Below are 21,575 nucleotides of genomic sequence, written 5' to 3' on the forward strand. Positions count from 1 at the left end.
TAAAGTCTAATTCTCCTCCCTTTGTATCTGGTCAAGCCTTGGTAAACTCTCTTCCAAGAAACAGAATGTGGTAGAGGTGATACTAGTCACCTCTGAGGCTAGATCATAAAAGACAATACAGCTTTTGCCTGGCAATCTCGTGGGATGCTCACTTATGCACCTTGCCACTATGTTGTGAGGAAACCCAGGCGAGGTTGGTCCCCAGCCTTCATTCCCAGCTAAGCTCCCAGATGAGAACCAGCCAGCATCAGTTGCTAGACATGTCAGAGAGGAAATTGGGAAATGACCCAGTCTCACCTACTGTTTGACTGCTCAGCTACCATCTGACCAAAAAATACATGAAAGACACTAAACTTCCTAGCTGAGCCCAGTCAATTCCCAGAACTATGAATAACAATAATGAATAAAGATTGCTATTTGAAGCCACTATATTTTAGGTTGGTTTGTTATGCTGCAATGGATAACTGAAACAACATGCCATAGGCAGTTGGAAACTGGAACTCAGCAAAATTAAGGGACTTTTTCCAAGTTCACATTGCTGGGAAGGAAGAGTCAGGATTTTAAGAAAATATCAGTCTGAATCCAAAGCCATTCTCTCTCAACTAACAATAAACATGACAATAATAGTAATTGTAGCTTGTCTGGATTGAATGTTTTCAATCTAAGCAGCCACCAATCTAAGCACTTTACATAAAGCAAACTTTAAAGTAAAAGTAACTCACTGAATCCTTATCACAATACTATGAGATAGGTATTACAATTAGCTCCACTGTACAGTTGAGGAACCTGAGACACAAAATGGTCAATCAACTTGCCTAAGGTTATTTGCAGGTCAGATGGTAAAGAATCCACCTGCAATGCGGGAGACCTGGGTTCGATCCCTGGGTTAGGAAGATCCCCTGGAGGAGGGCATGGCAACCCACTGCAGTATTCTAGCTGGAGAATCTTCATGGACAGAGGAGCCTGGCGGGGCTAATAGGCGACAGTTCATGGGGTCACAAAGAGTCGGACACAATTGAGTGACTAAGCACACACACATATATAGCTAATAAGTCACAGAGACAAGATTCACTCTTCACAGTTGGCTCCAGAACATTCGGCCTTAACTACTACACTATACGGAGCTGAAATTTCAAAATGGATTAGGTAAATTGAGAAGAGAACCAAGGACGATCTGTTAGGAAACATAACCTTTACAAAATTCTGAAAAGAAAAAGAGTGAGTGATGGAAGGATCTGAGAAGGAAGGAGGAGAGGAGAGAACCAAACATTATATCTCCAAAATACTGGAGCAACCACAGCAGGATCCACAAACCAGCTTCAGTCTTTATGGTTGAACAGTCAGACACAAATGGGCATGCACGCATGTAGACAGCAGCACTACTAGCCCTTTCTACTCTTTCTCTGTCAGTGGCAATGCTCACCCCTACTCTGGAATTATGAGGCTGTTATTTAACTTAAGAGATGAGAAAAGTAAACTCTTATACTTTCTTTAAAAACATGGTTCATGACCTTGGCCCAGTGAAGACCATCAAACCCACTGGACATGTGTGCATGTGTGCTAAGTCACTAAGTTGTGTCTGACTCTTTGTGACCCCATGGACTGTACCCTGCCAGGCTCCTCTATCCACGGAATTTTCCAGGGAAGAAACTAGAGTGAGTTGCCATTTCCTACTCCAGGGGATCTTCCCAACCCGGGTATTTTACCCCATCTCCTACATTGGCAGGTGGATCCATCAACAGGAAAGTCCAAACCCATTGGGAACCTTTATCAGCTTGATGTTTTCTTCCAGATACAGCACAAGTGATCCCTTCACAGAAGTAATGTAAAACCAAATGCTTTAATTCTTACTTCTGTACAACAAGCTCTGGCCTGGTGCAGACCCTTCACCAGAGGCCCTGAGGCGGTGACACCACAAAAGAGAAGCACAAAGTCCATCTTCTGTGTGGGCAAAGGTAGAACCTGGGGTAAAACTGGCCAAGGTGAAAACAGTATCCCAAGGGAAACAGACTCAGCTCCAGCTCCCAGATGCCCTCTCAGTTAGCTGAGTGCAAACCACGAACAGTGGAAACCTACTAAGAAACAAAGACGGCAAACTCCCAATCTGAGGGCCACCCATGTGCCTCTCTTCACCCTACAAATTACATTCTTTCCCAGCAGCAAGGAGTGTCTCTCAGAGCTGGTTAAATCTTGCTCTGTCCGAAGTACTTTACGAGGCTCCATATCCTAGGATTTTCCCAGTATTGACCAGAATCACTTGGGCCAAGCCCCAGCGGTGCCATCTGAAAGGGTTTATTGTCAGTACTTGGCCAAGACAATTTAATCTAAATGTTACTGAGAGGCCAGTGAACGCTACTAGCCTTTTTGGAGAGAGCATTTTCTTTTGAAAATGAGACCTAAAAATATGGGGGAAGTTTTTCTTGGAAAAGCCCCATATTTTGTCTAAAAGAACTGGACTTAATAGAAATTTAGCCCAAGTTGTTAGGTACTGTTTTACCTGCATAGGTACCTATCTCTTGCCTTGTTCCTATTTTCCCACTAGGTCCATCAGACATAAAGTCCAAGGAAAGACTGGGAACTTTGTACTAGAAATTTCTGGAAACTTCTCTGCTTCTTGGCTGAGGGATGGCTGTTACATTTATGAGATAGCAAGTATGACAACAGGCCTAAGTAGAAAGGCTGGAGCAAGATGGGATATGGTGGGGGGATAGAGTGCCAGGTAAGAGGGTCTCAGAAGTGAAACCCATCTAACAGACTGAAAAGGAAACCCTTTATGAGTGAGCAGTCAGACAGACTGCCTTTGGAAGCCCCAGTGTCCTTTGAAAGAAACTCTTCATTTGTGATCCTTGGTTTCACTCTGTAATAAATGAGTCATGTCATGGTGTGAGACTCCATTCTTCCTTTTAAAAACATTATTCTCTTTCAAATTATTATTATTTTTCTCTGAAATACAATCAACCAATGACATTGTTGGGAAAGCTGCAATGGACGCGGCCCTGCTGTTACTTTATTTCTCACTCAGAAACAGGAATTCAGACACAGCAGACCATCTACTTAATCCACCTGTTCTTTCCTGACTGCTAAATAAACTCTCTTCTCTAAAGCCATATAAAATTACTCCAGAGAAGAGCCATCAACTGGGTAATGCTTGTGAAATTCATTAGTGGCTTAAGCAATATGGTGAGGAGCTATACTGAGATTATGTGTACGGCCACAGGCACTAGTGAAAAGGACTCTGACTTGAGGAAGCTGAGGGCCACAGCCTGCGACAAAGTGATGACTGAGAGCCCTTAGGAGCCCTGAGCTGGAAAAGAACTCGCTCTAGAGAGGACCCTCCCACCCCCACCCAGTAATTTAGCCAAGCAGATATGGCAGAAAATGCCTCGTTTTAAGGAAATGGCGAAAGAATGAACATACTAAAAGAGAGATATGAAGAAACACTGGGCTTCTACTCCATACACTTTCAGAAAAAAAGAATGATCCAAGAACCTGTACTGGCCTCCGGAAGCCCCCAAGCTGCCTAAAGGCAAAGAGGTACAACCACTCCCAATTTGCGATCTCAGTTTACCTCAGTAAGATGCCTCTTACTTCTTTAAGGTATTCAGCCTGAAGCATGAACCAGCCAGAGTAACGGAATCCAACTGGCCATTCCAGTGAGAGACCAGGAGAGGGAATATCCAAAAAGCTCACATGGCAAGTAAGACTGAAGAATTTTGCAGAATGCAAACGAACTAAAAGACAGGAATGAAACACAAGCAAAAATATTGACATGTATGAGGAAAACCATCTAGAGATAGTTCTAAAACTCAAGAACAGAATTACTCACAAGAAAAAGAAGAAACTATAGACTATCAAGGGAAAAAACAAAACAAAACCCTGAAACATAACAAAGCAGCAAAATTCTGCCTTTTATCCAAATGTCTGAAGATGTTTTCCATAGTTAGTCTAGTCCCTTAGCCTGAGCTGACATTTGAGGAATCTCAAAATCTATCTGGGACAAAGTGATCTTACTTTGTGATCTAAAGCAAAGGTCTAACTGCTCCCTTACTTAGCAATGGCCAGTAATCAAATATTTACAAAACCATATCTTAAGTTTCAGGCCTCAAAGATCTTATAATCAGGAGAAGGAGCTAAGACACTGACCCTAGCAAGATAATTAGCAGTCCATGGCATTAAATCATGTGTCATACAAGTGATATAGGCCATAAACACTAAAAGTCCAAGAATAAGAAAAAACAATACTTCTTGAGGTCAAGAATGTGTGGCCAGTCTAGGATCTGAGGGGTAATAATACCCAGCAGATATTTAGAGGATGCAGAGTCTTTGTTCTAAAACATTTAAGAAGCAAAGCTTCATACTTCCAATGGGTTCCAATGGGTGCCACACATCAATTAATTAATTAAAATTAAACCCCACAAGCTCCCCAAATGCCACCTCTTACATGCCACCACCTGTACCCTCTCTGACCCAAGACAGCCACCAGACCCAGCCCAGCCCAGTGTAGAAACAAGGAAAGAAAGAGTATGAATGATTCAGTGTAAACCCATCCCCAACTCTGGAAACCCCCAAATCAAATCAGGATGAATCAGGAACCTGCTTTCTTTGAAAGAAAAAAGGACGCTTTCAGCCATTTTCCAGGGACTTTCAGCAACTCCTCCTAACAATACAATTTAAGATAAGACCTGTCAAAGTAAAAGAGCAGCCTGGCGGGACTCCTGAATGTGAACCCTTGGTTGACCCCACAAGCATGATGAAATTTTGAAAGGGTCAATTTGGAGTCTGAGTCTTAGTCCTCCCATTGGTGAAACAGAGAAAAGCAGTTTCTATCCATGGGCTTCTCAAAAAATTGACTACATAGACCCATGGACACATTAAAATTTGTAGTCTACTTGGGACCTCCATAGGCCCAGCATTCATATCCTGGAGTCTCATGGGCTTCCCTACAATGAGACCACAGATATAATACAGTTGTCACTAAAAATTTCTCCCCTTGTCTGCCTCCAGTCCTCCAGAACTTAGTATTTTCACTTACTAGTTGCTCACGTTGGTCTAAGTTAAGAAGATTTTGTTGATAACACTTATTGAGCAAGTGCTGTATTAATTATTTTACATGCATTATCTCATTTAATACTCATAGCAAGACTATTACGAGCAATCACTATCACCATTTATAGAAAACTGAGATACAGAATGTAATATGCCCAACATCACCTAGTCACAAAATGTACAAGATGGTTTCTGAACTCAGGTTCACTTGGCTGTACAGCACAAACTCTCAGTCATTACACTATAGTTAGCAGACTTTTTCTTTTTAAAAGAAGAAAAACCTTCAGCTAACATCCTTAATAGTGAAAGTCTATAAATGTTTTCCCCCAAAGAATAGGACAAGGATGTTCATTTTCATTACACTTATTCAGCATTATACTTGGCAGTTCCAGCCAGTGGAATAAGGCAAGAAAAAGAAATAAAGGCAAACAGATTAGAAAGGAAAAAGCAAAGCTGTCTCTTATTCACTGACAATACAGTCATGTACATAGAAAAAAATCCTTAGTAACTCTACCCCCCTAAAAGGGTTATTCAAGTGAATAAGTGAATTTATTAAGGTCACAGGATACAAAGTCAATATTTTAAAAATTGTTTTTCTATATGCTAGCAATGAATTAAAAAAAAACAATTTTTTTCTATATGCTAGCAATGAATAGGAGAAGGCAATGGCACCCCACTCCAGTACTCTTGCCTGGAAAATCCCATGGACAGAGAAGCCTGGTAGGCTGCAGTCCATGGGGTCGCTAAGAGTTAGACACAACTGAGCGACTTCACTTTCACTTTTCACTTTCACGCATTGGAGGAGGAAATGGCAACCCACTCCAGTGTTCTTGCCTGGAGAATCCCAGGGATGGCGGGGCCTGGTGGGCTGCCATCTATGGGGTCGCACAGAGTCAGACATGACTGAAGCGACTTAACAGCAGTAGCAGCAGCAGCAGAAATGAATAAGTGGAAAACAAAATTAAACAAAAATGCCATTTACAAAAGCATCCAGAAAACGTGAAGTACTAAGAAAAAATATGTAAAAGACTCATTTACTGAAAACTACAACACATTATTGAGCTGCTTTTAACCTAAGCCTTCAAGTACTACTTCCATAATTACAAATAAACTCATCAGTCTAGCACTCAAGGTGGGTGGAAATATCATTCTAATTTACCTCTCTAGATCCTGTGCCCATTTGTCCCTTTCTTCCTGGTTATTTTGTATACTACATACATGCCCCTCTGCTACTGAGAATGCTATTCTGCTTATAGGAATTGATTTAATCAATTAGTTCATCTCTATCCATAAACCACCTCCACCTCATCTATCTGACTCTTAAAATCCCATCTCAAACTACTTATCAAAGAAACTTTAATCTTCTAACCAAATCTTTCTTTTATGACTCTTGCCCTCCTTCCAAAAGCACTACATTGGTATATCTTATGGCATTTACCATATGCTAGATTGAATTACTGTTACATCTTTGTTCTTTTAGATTATAAGCTCCTTGGTGACAGGGACTGTGTCTGATGTAGCTCCCCTAAAGTATCTAGTTCTTTACACAGAGCATACATTCCAATACTTGTTGAAGCAAACACTTGAAAGATGGAAATGAAAGGAAGTTCTTTTAGTAATAATACAACCTCTAGGATACCAAATTGCATCACTGTCACAAATTAATAATGTCCTGACTTTCCCATGGGCTGGACCAGGTATTTAGCCATGTGGTAACCTTACTCTCATTCAATCCTAAGTAATGTTAGTTCAGCTTGGCTTCTGTTTGGACCAACATCAAGATCAAGACCAAGTAAAACATCCTAGCCTAGAGGACAGACAGATCCTCAATCTGTACAAACAGACGAGTGAGGGAAAGAGGTGGGGAAGCCAAAGTCCTCAGTACAAGGCAGGAAACAAAGAAAAAAGAGAACCATTAGAGACTCTGTTTCAGAAGAGAGAATAAAAAGAAACCTGAACATCACATCTTGGGGGTTTGTGGTGCTAATGGAATAAGGAAACTCTCTAGGATACCTGTGTCTCTGCTACTCTGGAAACATCGGCAAGGGCAAATGGAATGTTAACTGCCCCCAGCCCCACCCCAGGAGGCAAGCAGCACAATCAGGTTCTGAGCTGAGGCACAGACAAGAGCTACAGGCTCTGTCCCAGAGAAGGTCCCTGGAGAGGCTGTTTGGATCTCACTGCATGTACAGAGCAGGAAGGGAATGTTACTGTAGAATGGAGCTTGCATGCCACATTCTGCCAGCAGCAACTAGCCAGAGCAAGAAGGCTCCTTAACTCAACCTCATTTCATAATTACCAAAAACATCACAGCTGATTAGCACCAAAAGCTCTCAGTCAGTGTGACTCTCTGTCTTCTGATCCCAGGCTGGCAAAAGCTTCCCAGCTCTTGATGTGGGTACAGCACATCCTCTTTCATGTCATACTAAAGCCTTTTAATCATCCTCCAGGCTTGCTTCAGTTCCTACAGGCTTGCTTGAAACGCTGCTCACCAAGATCATCCATGTGTACTGTTGTTTTTAAAGGAGTCTACTTGAATTTCACATGACAGTCATTTTTCCAAACTTGTCATAATGCCCAATGTTCAATTCATTTACTGTCCCAATTTTCTAAAGAGTTCCCTATATCATCTCTTGAAATTCAATGTACATATTCCAATAAGTAAGTGGGAAGGATTAATTCACAGGAAACAAGTAAGACAAAAATCCCCATTTCACACACATCCTTCCAAACTCAAAATTTGGAAGGAAATTACTTTTACTTTTGGCGTAAATTATACTAACAACACCTCAGATCCTGAAAAGAAAGTTCCAAGAACAAGTGTCAAAGACTACACAGGGGAAAATTCACTGATACTGAGATCATCATTCCTTTTCCAAGTCAGTGTTCTGTGCCACTAACTGCCGTGTGCCACTAAGCCAACAGGCTTTAGAGGGTTAAGAATACCCAATGTTTAGGTTTGCGTATTTGCTTTAAACCCTACTTTTCCAAATGGCAATTCTTTGATCCTCTGAAAATTTAACACTACATTCAAGTCAGCTACCTTAAACGTACTTCAAGATTGTATTCGAGTGGCCCATTCACTGTGGATTCCTACCAGCTTTACACGAATATGGTCAAAATCAAATTCTTTCTCAGCAACTGGGGTCTTTGGCTTCTAAATGAGAATTAAAGCAATCAGGCACTGTGGAGTTTTCTCTTCCCATATATGGGATCATGTGATTTCCCACACGGACACTATTGTGAGATGACCTACCAAGAGTGCAAACAGCAGCAACTGCTATGTGAGTAGAGCTGCTGCCCTAAAGCTCAGTGACAAACCTCTGCATCTTCCTTTGAGCATCTCAATTAAGACTCACTCACAAAATGCACTGTCATGGAAAACCTCTTAATGGCAAAGTATCTGAAAAATAAGTTGGCATTTTTATTCCTTACCCTAGGGTTATATTTGTAAGGCAGGATACTGGTTGAGATCTTGAATTAGGTTTAAAAAAAAGTTATATATATACTACTGGGGAAGAATTTACCATAACATTGACTTAATGGAAAAATTAACATTCTCCATCTGTTAAGAAAAAATACAAGATTACTTTGAAAAATATTTTGCTTTTAGGGAAATACACATTTCAAGATACGTAATAATTGCCTAAGATCTGGGTAGCTGAGGACAGGGGAAAAGAAGGAAACTTTTCGCTGTATATTCTTGTGTGCTTTCTAAATTTTGAGCCATATGAAGGTTTTACATATTCAAACTATATATAAATCTTATAAGAGAAAAGTTAATGACATGTTTGCTATTAGAAAATGAAATTAAAATATCCCAGATAATAAAAGATAGTTAAGAGCACTGGGACCAAGAAGAAGTTAGTCACCTACTTAGTTAATACACCACCCCCTCTAGCTCCCAGATCTTTTGTTAATTCAAGCTGATAGTTATTTCTGTTCAGACATGGGAGTTGGGGGAGGTGATAAACTGCCCTCTAAAAAAAAGGGGGAGTCTTCTCCAACAAGATGTAGATTCTCCACAAATCCCATTAACACTAATCAGCATAATGATTAAGCACATTGTGGTTAAGTACTCTAGTTGATAACAACTCCTTAAGAGAAAAAGGTTCCCATAGCGACAGGTATGGGCTTATCATCAAACTCAGCTTTTCAGCACCAGACTTGGTGTCACAGATAGGAGAAATAAGACTGGTTCAGTATTAATCTGGAGGCCTGCTTTTTGAACTTCACTTGACTTCACCCATTCAAAAGACACTTATGAGAATCCCTCTGTAAACCAGGGGCAGTACCAAATATTGAAGGGCAGGAAAGGAGAAAGACCTCAAAGATAAGATATGGTTCCTGCCCCAAGAATCCCTATCGGCTGAGAAACACAGCCACTGAAAGAAATAATGACATTATAATGATAATTCTACCCTTAAATCTATAACCAAGCCTGTCCTCACTACTAGGACCGGTCAGTTTCTAATCTACTTTCACTTTCCCATCTTCTAGCTGCAGCACAGCTGGGTTTCCAGCTGGCTGGGGAAGAAAAGATTCTTTAAATAAACAGCATTTTAAAAATATGCAGTTGCTTTTGCTATACTGAATGTTGTGGACCACCTTGCTCTAATATGTGAATCTGAGTGCCACATTAATTTAAACTATTCTAAAGAACATAAAGATCCCTAGGAATACACCTTTTCTATCTTTAACAACAAAGTACACTATATATTGGAAGAAAAGGCCAATTCAGAAAGTCCCAAAGGAAGAATGATTTTTCTTTAAAAAAAAAATTATATTTATTGCATCTATTTAATAATGAAACAATTTAAAAGCCATATACATATAGGAGAGCAACAAGAAAGGGTGTGATTAAGCCAAAATATATGCAACCATCATTAAAAATGCAGGACTATTTGCAGAACAGGATGCTTCCATAGCATTGTACAGAATTTCTAAACCCTGAGAGTCCTTTTCGAATCTTTTTCCTGTTCTTCCCACAGAAGGTGCAGAAAACACATCCCTGTATGTAGTCTTCTGAGAAATGCAAAGATTTTACTCCACTCTTTACCACCAGAGGTAGTAATTTGGGATGAATGATACACATTAGATCTATAAAAAAGGCCTCTGGCAAATATTGCTATTCCAGGAGGATTTCACAGGCTTCAAGTCAACATTTCATACTTGTGGTAAAATTACTCACTTGCGAAGACCTTCATCTCTCCATAGGGCACCTTGTCCCCAGATCCTGGCCCACCAAAATACAGCTTTCTGAAAGATCTCCCTAGGAACCATACCTCCCAGAACCCAGACAGTTCAGAGCTGAAACTGGCTAAACAAAGTAACAATTCAACCACAGTTGCTCAATATAATGGCCATGATGACAGTTTCCAGGTGCCAGTTTCCCTATTTTGCAATGGGCAGATCTGCTCCAAGGAGAAAATGTTCCCAATGACCCTTTGGCCCAGAGGGTTTTCTTTAGACATAGAAAACAGAAAATGAATTTGTTAGTTATTTCCTGCTGAACACAAGGAAGGTGTTGTGGTTAGTTAAAAGGATTTGCTTCCTTATTTAATATACCATTACTAGTGCATGTTTTCTTTAAAAACATTGTAGAAAATAAGAAAATGCAGTTTATGCTCTTCTGTCATATTATCACCAGTTCCACACGTTTTCTCCAGAAAATGTCCTTTAATTTCTAATCTCCTTACCTAAAGCTCCCCCCAACCTGATGAGTATCTATTTACCACCAATTCAAAGCAAAAATTTTTGTATTCTAAAATGTTTACTCCCATACATGTTCCTGCCCCTTGATAATCTGTGATGTGAGGGCCTTCTCATGAGCAGTGCTTGCAGCCCTAAATTTACCTTTCTGAGAACTACATTACACATGCTATGTTTACGAGATGATCGCAACCTAAAAGTGGACTATATTTCTGACCCTGAGGTCTTTCATGATCTCCACATTCAACTATTAAGCTATTAAACACTCACTAAAACAAACAAGGTATAACTGAAGGAAGAAGGGGGAACAGAGGAGCAAGACAGGGGATGATGACCACTGGGGCTTGGTGCACCAGCTGGGGATTAGGTGGTGATGTACACAGTGCTCACTCAGGAGCAACTCACTGAAAACCCAAACAGAAGCTGTCCTTGGACAAGGTTCAATAAATGTTTTTACTATCTATTTCTCGCTGCATAATACAGTTCCACAGCTCCCCCAAGGAATCTCAGGGGGGAAAAAAAATCACTTAACAGAATAAAAAATTAGAAATTCTTAACTGGTCTCAACTTATCATAAAATGTTTCAGAGCATAAAACCAACATTAAAGAGCAGTCAACAATATTCCTCAGAACAATGTCAGAGACAGAAACTGTTGTTATCACCAAAAGTTTCTTTCTTCCTTAAGACACTGCAAGATTCTTCTGATTAAAGTGATCACAGTTTAACATAATACCTAGATATAGTCCCACCACAAATTAAAATTTGTCTTCTGAAGGACAGGGGCAGGGAGGGGGCGGGGGACATGCGGTAGAAAAGAAGCTTCCAAAAGTCAAAGGCATTGATCTAGAAAGATGAGGGCAGCAAAACTTCCTCTGAGCTGTTACACATTCTTTGCTACTCAGTCTTATTTACACTACTCAGAAGCAGTTGGTAAACTAGTAAATATACCAATTTCTATGACAGACCAGGGTATCTATCACAATTCAGTGACTGCACAGCTCAGACGCACACTGCAAACATCAAATTCAGCTTCAATTGGGACGAAATGAAACCCCAATATGAATAAGCACAAGACAGGCTAACACCAAACACTCCAGTCCAGCCACAGTTTGGTTTGAAATAGCTTCCTGAGAAGTAATTACTGGATTCAGGGACAAAGAGGAAAAGATCTTAAACTGACATTTCTTTGACTTTTGACATGGGAGACTCCATTCCCAGCTGCACATATCGACAGACTTCAGTGTTGTTTCTCATCACCTGCCTTCCTGTGCAGCACCCAACATCATAAAGATGAGATATGCAGTCAACACATCCTGCGCGGTAAGATGTCAGAGCTGAACTTCCCAGCATTCAGGAGAAGTTACTCTATTTCACCCGTCATCACAAGCAACAGACCTAGGAAGATCTCGCAGAAACAGCCAAAACAGCTGTCTGCTCACTAGTACTGGAGGTTAAGAGAGGGCTATGCAACCAGCTCAGCAAAGACAAGCAATCACGATGGAGGAAAACAAAACAAAACAAAACCCTGAACCACATGGGGGACAGAAAACAGTAGCAGAAAAAGTCCAACTCTGCCTGCGCCAGCCAGCGGTGTGGATGAGCTGAGCCCGAAGCCCAGGAGAGGAAGGAGGGGGCGGGGGCCATCATTCCCTAGGAGAACTTGTAAGCGGAGGCCTTCACAGCCTGGGAGTCTGCCCAGCTGCTCCTGCAGACCCTGCCAGCCTGGGCAAGGCAGGCCCTTGGGAGCAGAGCGGGCAAGGCCTCCGAGGGTCACTCCTGACTCACTGAGCTTCGGGCCAGCAACACGCGGACCTCTCCGTTTTTCCTGCCGCTACTGGGCTATGATGGCAGCTTTCCAGCCCCACATGCCATACATCAGCCGCAGATCCCTGCTGGCACAGGCCAGCGCGTCCCCCCGCCCCCCAGCCCTGGCACACTTCGAGCCTAATCTTCTTTCTTCCCAATACCAACCCCGTCACCCACCATTCCAAAAGCCCTGCTCAGGGGCAGCCCCACCACCAGTTCTCCCGCCACCCCCCACCCCCACCCCTCACCAGCGGCCCCGGGCGCTGCCAGGCCCGGGCACCTGCAGATACCTCCCGCCCCACCCCCATCTTCCACCACCTCGCCCCTCCCCCCTTTCTCCAGCAGAGAGAGGGGGCAACTCACCGCAGTCAGTGCACAGGATCTTGCCCACCTCTTTCTTGAGGTTTTTGCCGTTGGTGTTGAGAGGGGCAAAGGCTGTCTTAAAGACCAAGGGCTGCTCCGTGGGCTCCAGAAAAAAGATATAGCGCTGGTTCCTTTCGAGCGGCGCACAGGAGCCCACGCTGATCACCTGCTCGCGCTGCAGTCCCCCGCTCCGGAGCGGCCACTTGTCCAGCACCTTCACCAGCGCCACCCGACCCGAGGCGGGCGGCTCGCGGGTGCTGTTGGAGCTGGAACCGCCGCCGGCCGGGGCCAGCCCCTGTACCTTGCCCTCCACCACCACGGGCGCCTTGTACGCCTGGTCCTGCACCGACTTGAGGCTAGGCGAGTAGCAGGCGAGTGACACACCGAAGAGCAGCATAGAGAAGCCGGGGGCCGGGTCGCGCCTCATGCCTCCGGCGGCTGCGGCTCGCGAGCGGGCGGCGGCTCTCCGGGCTGCGGGGCTGCGGAGCTGCGGCTGTTGCGGCGGCCGCGGCTTTGGGGGCGCAGCGGGACGAGAGATGCTGCTGCTGTTGATGTGGCTGCTGCTGCTCCTGCCGCTCTCGCCGCTGCTGCCGCTGCCGCTGCTGCTCCTCTCGCTGCTGCTGTCGCTGTAGCTGCTGCACCGAGCCTTCTCCACTGGCGGCGGCGGCGGCAGCGCTAAGCAGCAAACCTGCCGCATCTGGCCAGGCCATTTGGGGGGCTCCGCCGCTCCGCCGCCGCCGCCGCCGCCTTGGGAGGGGAAACCAGAGCCCGCTGGAAAACCGGAAACAGCGTAACGTTAGCGCCCAGTAGCCCTCCACCGGCGGCCCGAGGAGGTGGCCCAGCTAGGGCATGGGGGCAGGCGGCGAGCGGGCCGAGATGCGCAGCGCGGAGCGGCGCAGCGCTCCCACCCTGCGCGCCGGGACCGGGAGGAGGATGCGGAGGATGGGACGTCCTCCCACTTGCTCTCTCGCGCCCCCTCTACCCCCGAACCGAGTAGGGAGCGCGGCTTCTGCAGGGGAAGCTTGGGACTGCACTGCTTTAGTGCCCAGCTTCAGGCCCCGCAGGGAAGCGGGAGGAATCGTGCTACCCTGTGCTTTGGGGATTTATGGGCAAGACAGTGGGGGTAGTGCGTGAGCAGAGGGCGGGGTAGAGGTAGCAGATTCTGGTACCGTCCTATGAAGGTGGGAGTAGGACACAGGGTGTACCCTACCTTTGGACTTCGACTGTGGGAGCCAGGGAGATGCCACGGCCCGGGTGACTGACCTGCCTCCTGGGTTGTATATTCCCTTCCCCGGCAGGACCCTAGGGGCCAGTCCCTAATTGAGCCCACGGGCTTGGCCCTCCACCGCCTGCTGAGTGGCTGGAGATTCGAGTCAGCTGGGGAGGATCCCAGCCCCGTCATTTGGGGGAAGAGTTGAGGCTATATGGAGTCTTGGCTAGGCGTTGGGGTCACCCAACCAGGGGTGGTGGTTAAGAGAGGGTCCAGCCTCTAAGTCTCTGGGCTTTCTCCAGCAGCCAGGCAGAACCAGGCTGCATGCTACACAACCTCATTACCTTCTTCTTTTTTCCCCCCTTAAAGCCACTCCCTAAGGAGGTGGGGGCTTCTTGGGAGCCAACCTGAGAGCCAGAGACGGTCAGGGCCAGAGCTACCCCCACAGGAAATGGTTTCTTTCTCAAAGATCGATGCTTGCAAGAGGCAGGAGAGTTTGCTTCACTGAAGCCAGCATCTGATTTTAAAAAGCAAGTTAAGGATCCTTTCTCACTCTATCATTAAGGATCCAGAGAGTTTTTAATACCCAGCTATGTCCTTGAAGGATACGGGAGCTCAGGAATTCCAGTAAGGTCTTAGAGAATCTTATCCTCGACTGAGGACTGCAGGAAACCAGCCGGAGGACGGAGGACGTCTAACTTGAGCTGGGAATGCTATTCTGGAAAGGGAGGAGGGAGCTAGAGCTTTCCCTCCTAGCTAAGAGACATTCCAAACTTAACATACTCAAAGCCAACATCATTATTTCTCCCACTCAACTCCAAATTCCATGTAATTATTAAGGGAACCATTTTATACTTGGCCAGCCAACCCGGCACAGTAAGACCCTCAGTCTCATTTTATTATCCCTTATCCAACCAACCTTTAAGTCCTTCGCCTCTACCTTTTTTAAAAAAATCCCTACCTTTTAAAAAGCCCCTACCTTAAAAAAAAAAACAAAAACAAAAAAACACCATTTATCTAGTTCCTTTGCAACTCTGTGTGAATACCTGAGGTGCAGGTGTTCCTCATCTCTTCCCTGACCACCGCAAAGCCTTCTAACCGGTTTCTACACTTTTCACCTCATCACCCTCCTCCAGTTCTACCACTGCCAGAGTGATCTTCTAAAAATAAAATATAAATATGATTTGGCCATGCCACTGCCCTCAGGAGTCAAGTCCAAACTCTCCAGCATGGCTCTTCATGGGTTCCTTCTACATAGTCAGTTCAATCCTCTGGGAGCCAAGCCTCTGCCCTAGCAATCCTCAGCACTTTGTGCTGGTTCTGGGTGTGCTCTGGCCGTGATGTCTCTTGTATCCAAGAAGTCACAGCTCTGCCTTGTCCACTTGGAAAACTATTCTAGCTCTAAGGCCCAGCTCAGCAGTATGCCTCATCCCTCCCTGGCTATGTGTGTACCACCATCCCCACCACCAGACACACACAAGAGAGGAAGCTAAGCCCTTCCTCTTCTGCACTACCAAGGGCCATGTACGTATTACTATTATGGCAAAGACCTGTACTGTACTTCAAGCAGCTATTAATAGGTCTGCTTTAGACCCATCAGGCCGAGCACCTTAATGGCAGGGACTTATCCTATTAGTCTTTGGATGCCAAAGGGGCCCCCAACACAGTGCCTGGCATAGAGTAAAGATCAGCAAATCCTCAGAAGGAAGGAAGGTAGGAATTATTGAATGGAAACTCAGCTCTCTTAAAGGCATCAAGCCCATCTTATTGACCCCTTCAGTGTCTCCTTTTCTGTTTTCAGCCATCATAGCTATAAGGAAGATTACTAACTCCACCTTCTCATTTTTTTCAATGGAAGAGAGAATCCCAGGGAGGAAAAGGAGATTACTCAAGATCACACACAGCCAAGATTGTACTCAATCTTCTGTTTCTGAGACCAGAGTAGTCAGAGTAGACCAGTGGAGAGCTTGCATTCTAGGGTCAAGCAGTGCTGGGTTTCATACCAATTTTGTACATTATTAATTTGGGCTTGACTCTATTTCCCTCTCTAGGGCTTAGCTTCTTTATTCATATCATAGGGATCATACTGAGGTCTACCTCACAAACTGTTTTTTGCTCATTATGTACTTAGTTCAATAAATATCTGGCTGAGTGTCTCTTCTGTGCCAGGCACCAAAGCCTAGGACTCAGTGGAAATACTGCAGTGAGCCGAACTGACACTGTCCCCACCCCCAAAGCTCTTACTCCATCTGGGGAGACAACAGCAAACAAGCAGGTGAATAGGTAACTGTCCTGATGGAAAAAAAAAACAAACAAACCAGGATGAGATAATAGGAAATGATGGGAAAAGGGGAGAGGATAGGTCTTCTTGGATAAGGGAAGGTTTCTCTGAGGAGATAACATTTAAACTAGGATTAGAAGGATTTGAAGGATGTGGATTATGTGAGATAATAAATGTAAAGTGCTTAGAACAATGTCTGGTGTAGAGTAAGGGCCAAAATTAATGCTGAATGTTATTGATATTTTACTTATACCAGTGTGTAAGTAATCTCAGAGCTGAGACTCTCTATGTGGTATGTAGTTATTGCACACTAGGACTTTCTGTATATTAAAAATGCAATGAAATTTTGCAATACTAGATGCCAGTGTAATGAATAAAAATACATATTCTATCTCTTTTTTTTCACATATCCATTTTCAAGTATAACATGACATGGTTAAGTATGCAGAAGCGTGCAACAGGTGAAGAAAAGTGGCAAGATATGCTATCATTTGATCTTTTCTTAAAGGACAAATAATTGAAAAAACATTAATAAAAGATAAATACATAAATATTTGTAGATTCTAGATTACCTTTGAGTGGACACAGCAGAAATGGAAACAATAGTATTTTTCTGGAGAAGGGCAATAGAGGAATGGTGTGCAAGAATACTTTTCATGATGTTCCCTTTTGTACCTTGTGAATTTTTTACCACATTCATATAACATCTATTTAAAAAAATGTTAGATCTTCTAATCATTTTTAGTGGTGCTTATTTTTTTGTCATGCATTTTCTAAATCAAAAGCTACTGAAAGTAGAACTATTATTTTATGGAATTTCTTGAAAATTTTTTTAACTTTAAAATAAGATTCTGGTGCTAAAAAAAGGGGGTTGAGAATTATTGCACTATAATCTTATCTTCTTTAGAATACAAAAATGTTTTGAGATCCCAACAGTCCACTAGAAATCCTGTGGCCACAGAGGGTGGAGACTTAGGCAGAGATTTCTAAAATGAAGAGATGTCCTTGTCCAGATTTCCCCAAGGTGTGGTGTGTGTGAGCTTTCAGAGTTAACATCAGCCGTTTAGTAAAGGAGATCAGGGTGTCTGGTTTGCTAGGACAGTTCGATTCTCTTCTGGCTTTTCCTTAGGGATCAAAGTGAATTGGTACACAGTCTTCAAAAGTAAAGCTTGATATTCTGAACATGCTAGCTCTTCAGTGTAATTCAATAATTGCTTGTCAAAAGAATAATAGCTACCATATTTAAATGCCCCCTGTGGGACTTCCCTGGTGGTCCAGTGGCTAAGACTCTGAGCTCCCAATGCAGGGGGTCCAGGTTCCATCCCTGGTCAGGGAACTAGATTCCATGTGCCACAACTAAGAAATGGTGCAGCCAAATAAATGATCTTTTAATAACAAAAATTGTTTTAATTTAAATGGCCCCCTGTATGTTAGGAATTTCGTGTTTCCTAAAGCCATGCCCCAACGACTTTGCATTTCAGAAACTGAAGAGATTTACAGAGGTTTCATAACTTGCCCAAGCAAGCAGTGTTGGGATGCCCGTTCAGGCTTGCTTTGTGTTCAACACCACCATGTCTCTTTGAGGAAAGGAGTCTTACAGCCTCCCTTTCACTGTCATCTGAGAGGTCGCCAGTCTCTCTAAAATACTTCCACCAATGTCAGACTATCTGAAGTCTATGACACTGGAGAGCAGATGGTTTAAGCATCAGTTAAAAAAAAAAAAATGAGGAAAACTGAGACTCTGAGAGAACCTGTGACTGTCCCAGGATCACAAGCTACGGATAGGGCCAAGGTTTCTCACAAATCCAAGCTCACATTTTGAGGCTTTTTTTTTTGCAGGGGGCGGGGGGGGGGTTCTTTTTTTTTCTTCTGTACTTATTTTTCTTTATTGATATAATATAATTAACCAAGTTGTCATATATTTAAAGTATACAATATGATACTATGATACCTGTATACATTGTGAAAGGATTCCTGCAATTGAGTTAATATTAGCATTTCCATCACCTTTTATATTCCCCCCCTTTTTTAATGAGAACATTAAGTTCTACTGTCTTAGCAAATTTCAACTATAGAATAATTATTAACCATGGTATACATTATATCCTAAGAGCACATTCATGTTATAACTGAAAGTTTATACTCTTTCCTACCAACCTCTCCCCGTTTTCCCTCACTCCTCAGCCCCTGGCAGCCACCATTTTATTCTCTGTTTCTATGGTTTTTTTTGTTTGTTTGTTCGTTCTAGATTTTAAATATAAATGATACCATGTAGTATTTGTCTTTCTCTGCCTGGCTTATTTTACTTAGCATAGTATCCTCCATGTTCATCCATGTTGTCACAAATGGCAGGATTTCTTTCTTTTTTTTCAGGCTGAATAATATTCCATTATATATATATATATTATATGATATATATTTATCACATTTATCCATTCATCCATTGATGGACACTTCAGTTGTTTCTGTACCTTGGCTACTGTGAATAATGCTGCAATGAACATGGGAGTTCAGGTATCTTTTGGAGAGAATGATTTGTTTCCTATGGATCAAATTAATACTTTTGAATAGAACCAGACAGAGAAATGGAAGGCAGACCTGTTCACTATACAGGCTCCCCACAGACTTGTGAAAAAACTGGTTCATGGTAGCAGTGGGCTGTGTCACTACATAATAATCACTAAGAACAAAAACAGAAGTAGACAGAATGGTATAGACATACTGAATCCAAGATAGAACACCCACATGAAAAATTTGGCTTCTTCTCCCAGATCCCTCCCACACGAGATGGATTTCTTCCAGCTTTAGCCGATTCAGTGGCCAGAAAGGGCCACTGAACCAGGTTACATGACTTATTACATCCAAGAGAACTGGGCTGTCAAGGTGATGAGTACAGCCTGTCTGGGGTCACTGGGGCTCACAAATAAAGCCAAATAATTTGCAGGACAGTCTCATTTTCTAAATAAAGATATTTTGTAAACTTTTTTTTTCTCCTTTTGAGATCTGTTTTCTAAATTTGGCTTCCAGAGTCACTTTCAGGTTCTGTGTGGTTCATATCTTTTCCTCCAAGGATTTTCTAAACAAGGGACTAAATAGAAAACAGATATTGAAAATCTGAGGATATTAGCATTGAGAAGGAATCAATGTCAGGTAGCCTGATGGCCTCCTTTCACAGAGGAAGACATAGAGACCATGGGGACTCTTTGATTTGCTCAAGGTCACACAGCCCAGTCAGTGGCAGAAACAGCCCTAAAACCCTATTGCAAAATCCTGGCTCCACCTATACTTGGGAGCTTGGGCAAGTCACTTCACCTTTCTATTCCTTCTGTCCGCCCCAAATAAAATCAGGATAATAATACCTCTAGGGGTTTTGTGAGGATTCAGTGACATGGTACATGCAAAATGCTTCAAGCATCTGGCACAGTACCTGAAGCTCCAATACTTCGGCCACCTGATGCGAAGAGCCGACTCATTGGAAAAGACTGTGATGCTGGGAAAGATTGAAGCCAAAAGGAGAAGAGGGCAACAGAGGGTGAGATGGTTAGATAGCATCATTGACTCAATGGATATGAGTCTGAGCAAACTGTGGGAAACAGTGAAGGACAGGGAAGCCTGGCATGCTGCAGTCTGTGGGTCGCAAAGAGTCGGACATGACTTAGCGACTGAACGACAACAACCTGGCAGAGAGTAACTGGCTAACTGCATGGGCAGTGGACTCAGGCTGCCTACATTCAAGTCCCAGCCCTGCCACTTCCTTTTCTTTCTTTTTAAATTAATTTTTGCCTGTGCTGGGTCTTCATTGCTGCACACTCAGGCTTTCTCTAGTTGCGGCTCACAAGCCCTAGGGTTGCAGGCTCGGTAGTTGTGGTACACAGGCTTAGTTGCCCCACAGTATCTGGGGTCTTAGCTCCCAGACCAGGGATCGAACCCATATCCCCTACATTGGCAGGGGGATTTTTAACCACTGGACCACCAGGGAAATCTCATGCCACTTACTTAACTGACATGTTGATCTAGTCAGTTGGTAAATGCCTAAAGTGATAATAGTTCCTACCTCATTAAAAGTGCTGTGAGTCTTATAGTCAAAAAAATTATATAGCAAATTTAAACATGGCTAAGAAAGTAAATCTGAACAGTTCTCATCATAAGAAAAAATGTTTTGTAACTTTGTGTGGTGACAGATGGTAACTAGACATTGTGGTGATCATTTCTCAATGTATACAAATGTCGAATTACAGTGTACACCTGAAACTAATATAATGTCACATGTCAATTATACTTTAATTAAGAAATTGTTGTAAGTATTAAATAAAAGTATATATAGCACACTTAGAATAATGCTTGCATGCTAAGTTGCTTCAGTTGAGTCCAACTCTTTGTGATTCCATGGGCTGTAGCCCGCCAGGGTCCTCCATCCATAGGCTTCTCCATCCATGGACTTCTCCAAGGAAGAATACTGGAGTGGGTGGCCATGACTTCCTCCAGAGGATCTGCCCAAACCAGGGATTGAACCCACATTCTCCTGCATTAGCCGGGTAGGTTCTTTACCACTTGTGCTCCCTGGGAAGCCTCAGAATAATGCTTAGCACACATTAACTAGTATTGGTCAGACTAGAATAACCATTTTCTTACTTTCAGTAGCTATATTTTACCCCCAATTCAACAGTTTTAAAACCACTCATTTTCATATATTTGAACGCACGCTAAAATTCTTAAACATAGAGCCTGATATTCTACTACATTTATTTATTCATTTAAAAGTCACATCATTGGTAGTCCCAGCTTCCAATCAAGAGAGGACATGATTCAGTAATTTATAGCCTAGGGCTGCATCAGGAGTCCAAGGGTTTATACTCTCCAGTTTGCTGAAGAGGTCAGCAGCCCCTCTGTCTGCATTGTTCCATCTGGGATAATAATACTTATTTCTTTGCAAAGTGCTTTGAGAGCTTTGAGTGAAAAGCGCTGTGTGAGCACAAATTATTATCTCTTTTCCAGATATCAATTTTAGATTCAAATCCAGAAGCTCCCTAAAATAGACCACAGCACAAGCACAATCTGGACACAGATATATCTATCCTGTATCTTTGTGATCAGATAATACGCTCGTGATTCACACCAGCATTTGTTTTCTTTTCTGCATCATAGCCTTTCTAATT

At 43.1% G+C, this 21,575-nt stretch overlaps 1 protein-coding gene across 3 annotated transcripts in view; it reads right to left on the bottom strand.

Annotated features, from left to right (window-relative positions):
- NRG2 (neuregulin 2) overlaps positions 1-13,979 on the bottom strand; it is a 195,289-nt gene extending 181,310 nt beyond the window's left edge. For 2 of the 3 annotated variants that reach the window (XM_024995211.2, XM_003586310.6), the window contains exon 1: positions 12,929-13,979. In XM_024995211.2, the coding sequence (XP_024850979.1) occupies positions 12,929-13,625 (697 nt within the window). In that variant the 5' untranslated portion in view covers positions 13,626-13,979. The remainder of the gene's footprint in view (positions 1-12,928) is intronic. The other variant, XM_024995210.2, reaches the window with a different exon arrangement.
- Between the last annotated feature and the right edge of the window lie 7,596 nt (positions 13,980-21,575).

This window comes from Bos taurus, chromosome 7, assembly GCF_002263795.3.
Source record: "Bos taurus isolate L1 Dominette 01449 registration number 42190680 breed Hereford chromosome 7, ARS-UCD2.0, whole genome shotgun sequence".
Taxonomy (NCBI): Eukaryota; Metazoa; Chordata; class Mammalia; order Artiodactyla; family Bovidae; genus Bos; species Bos taurus.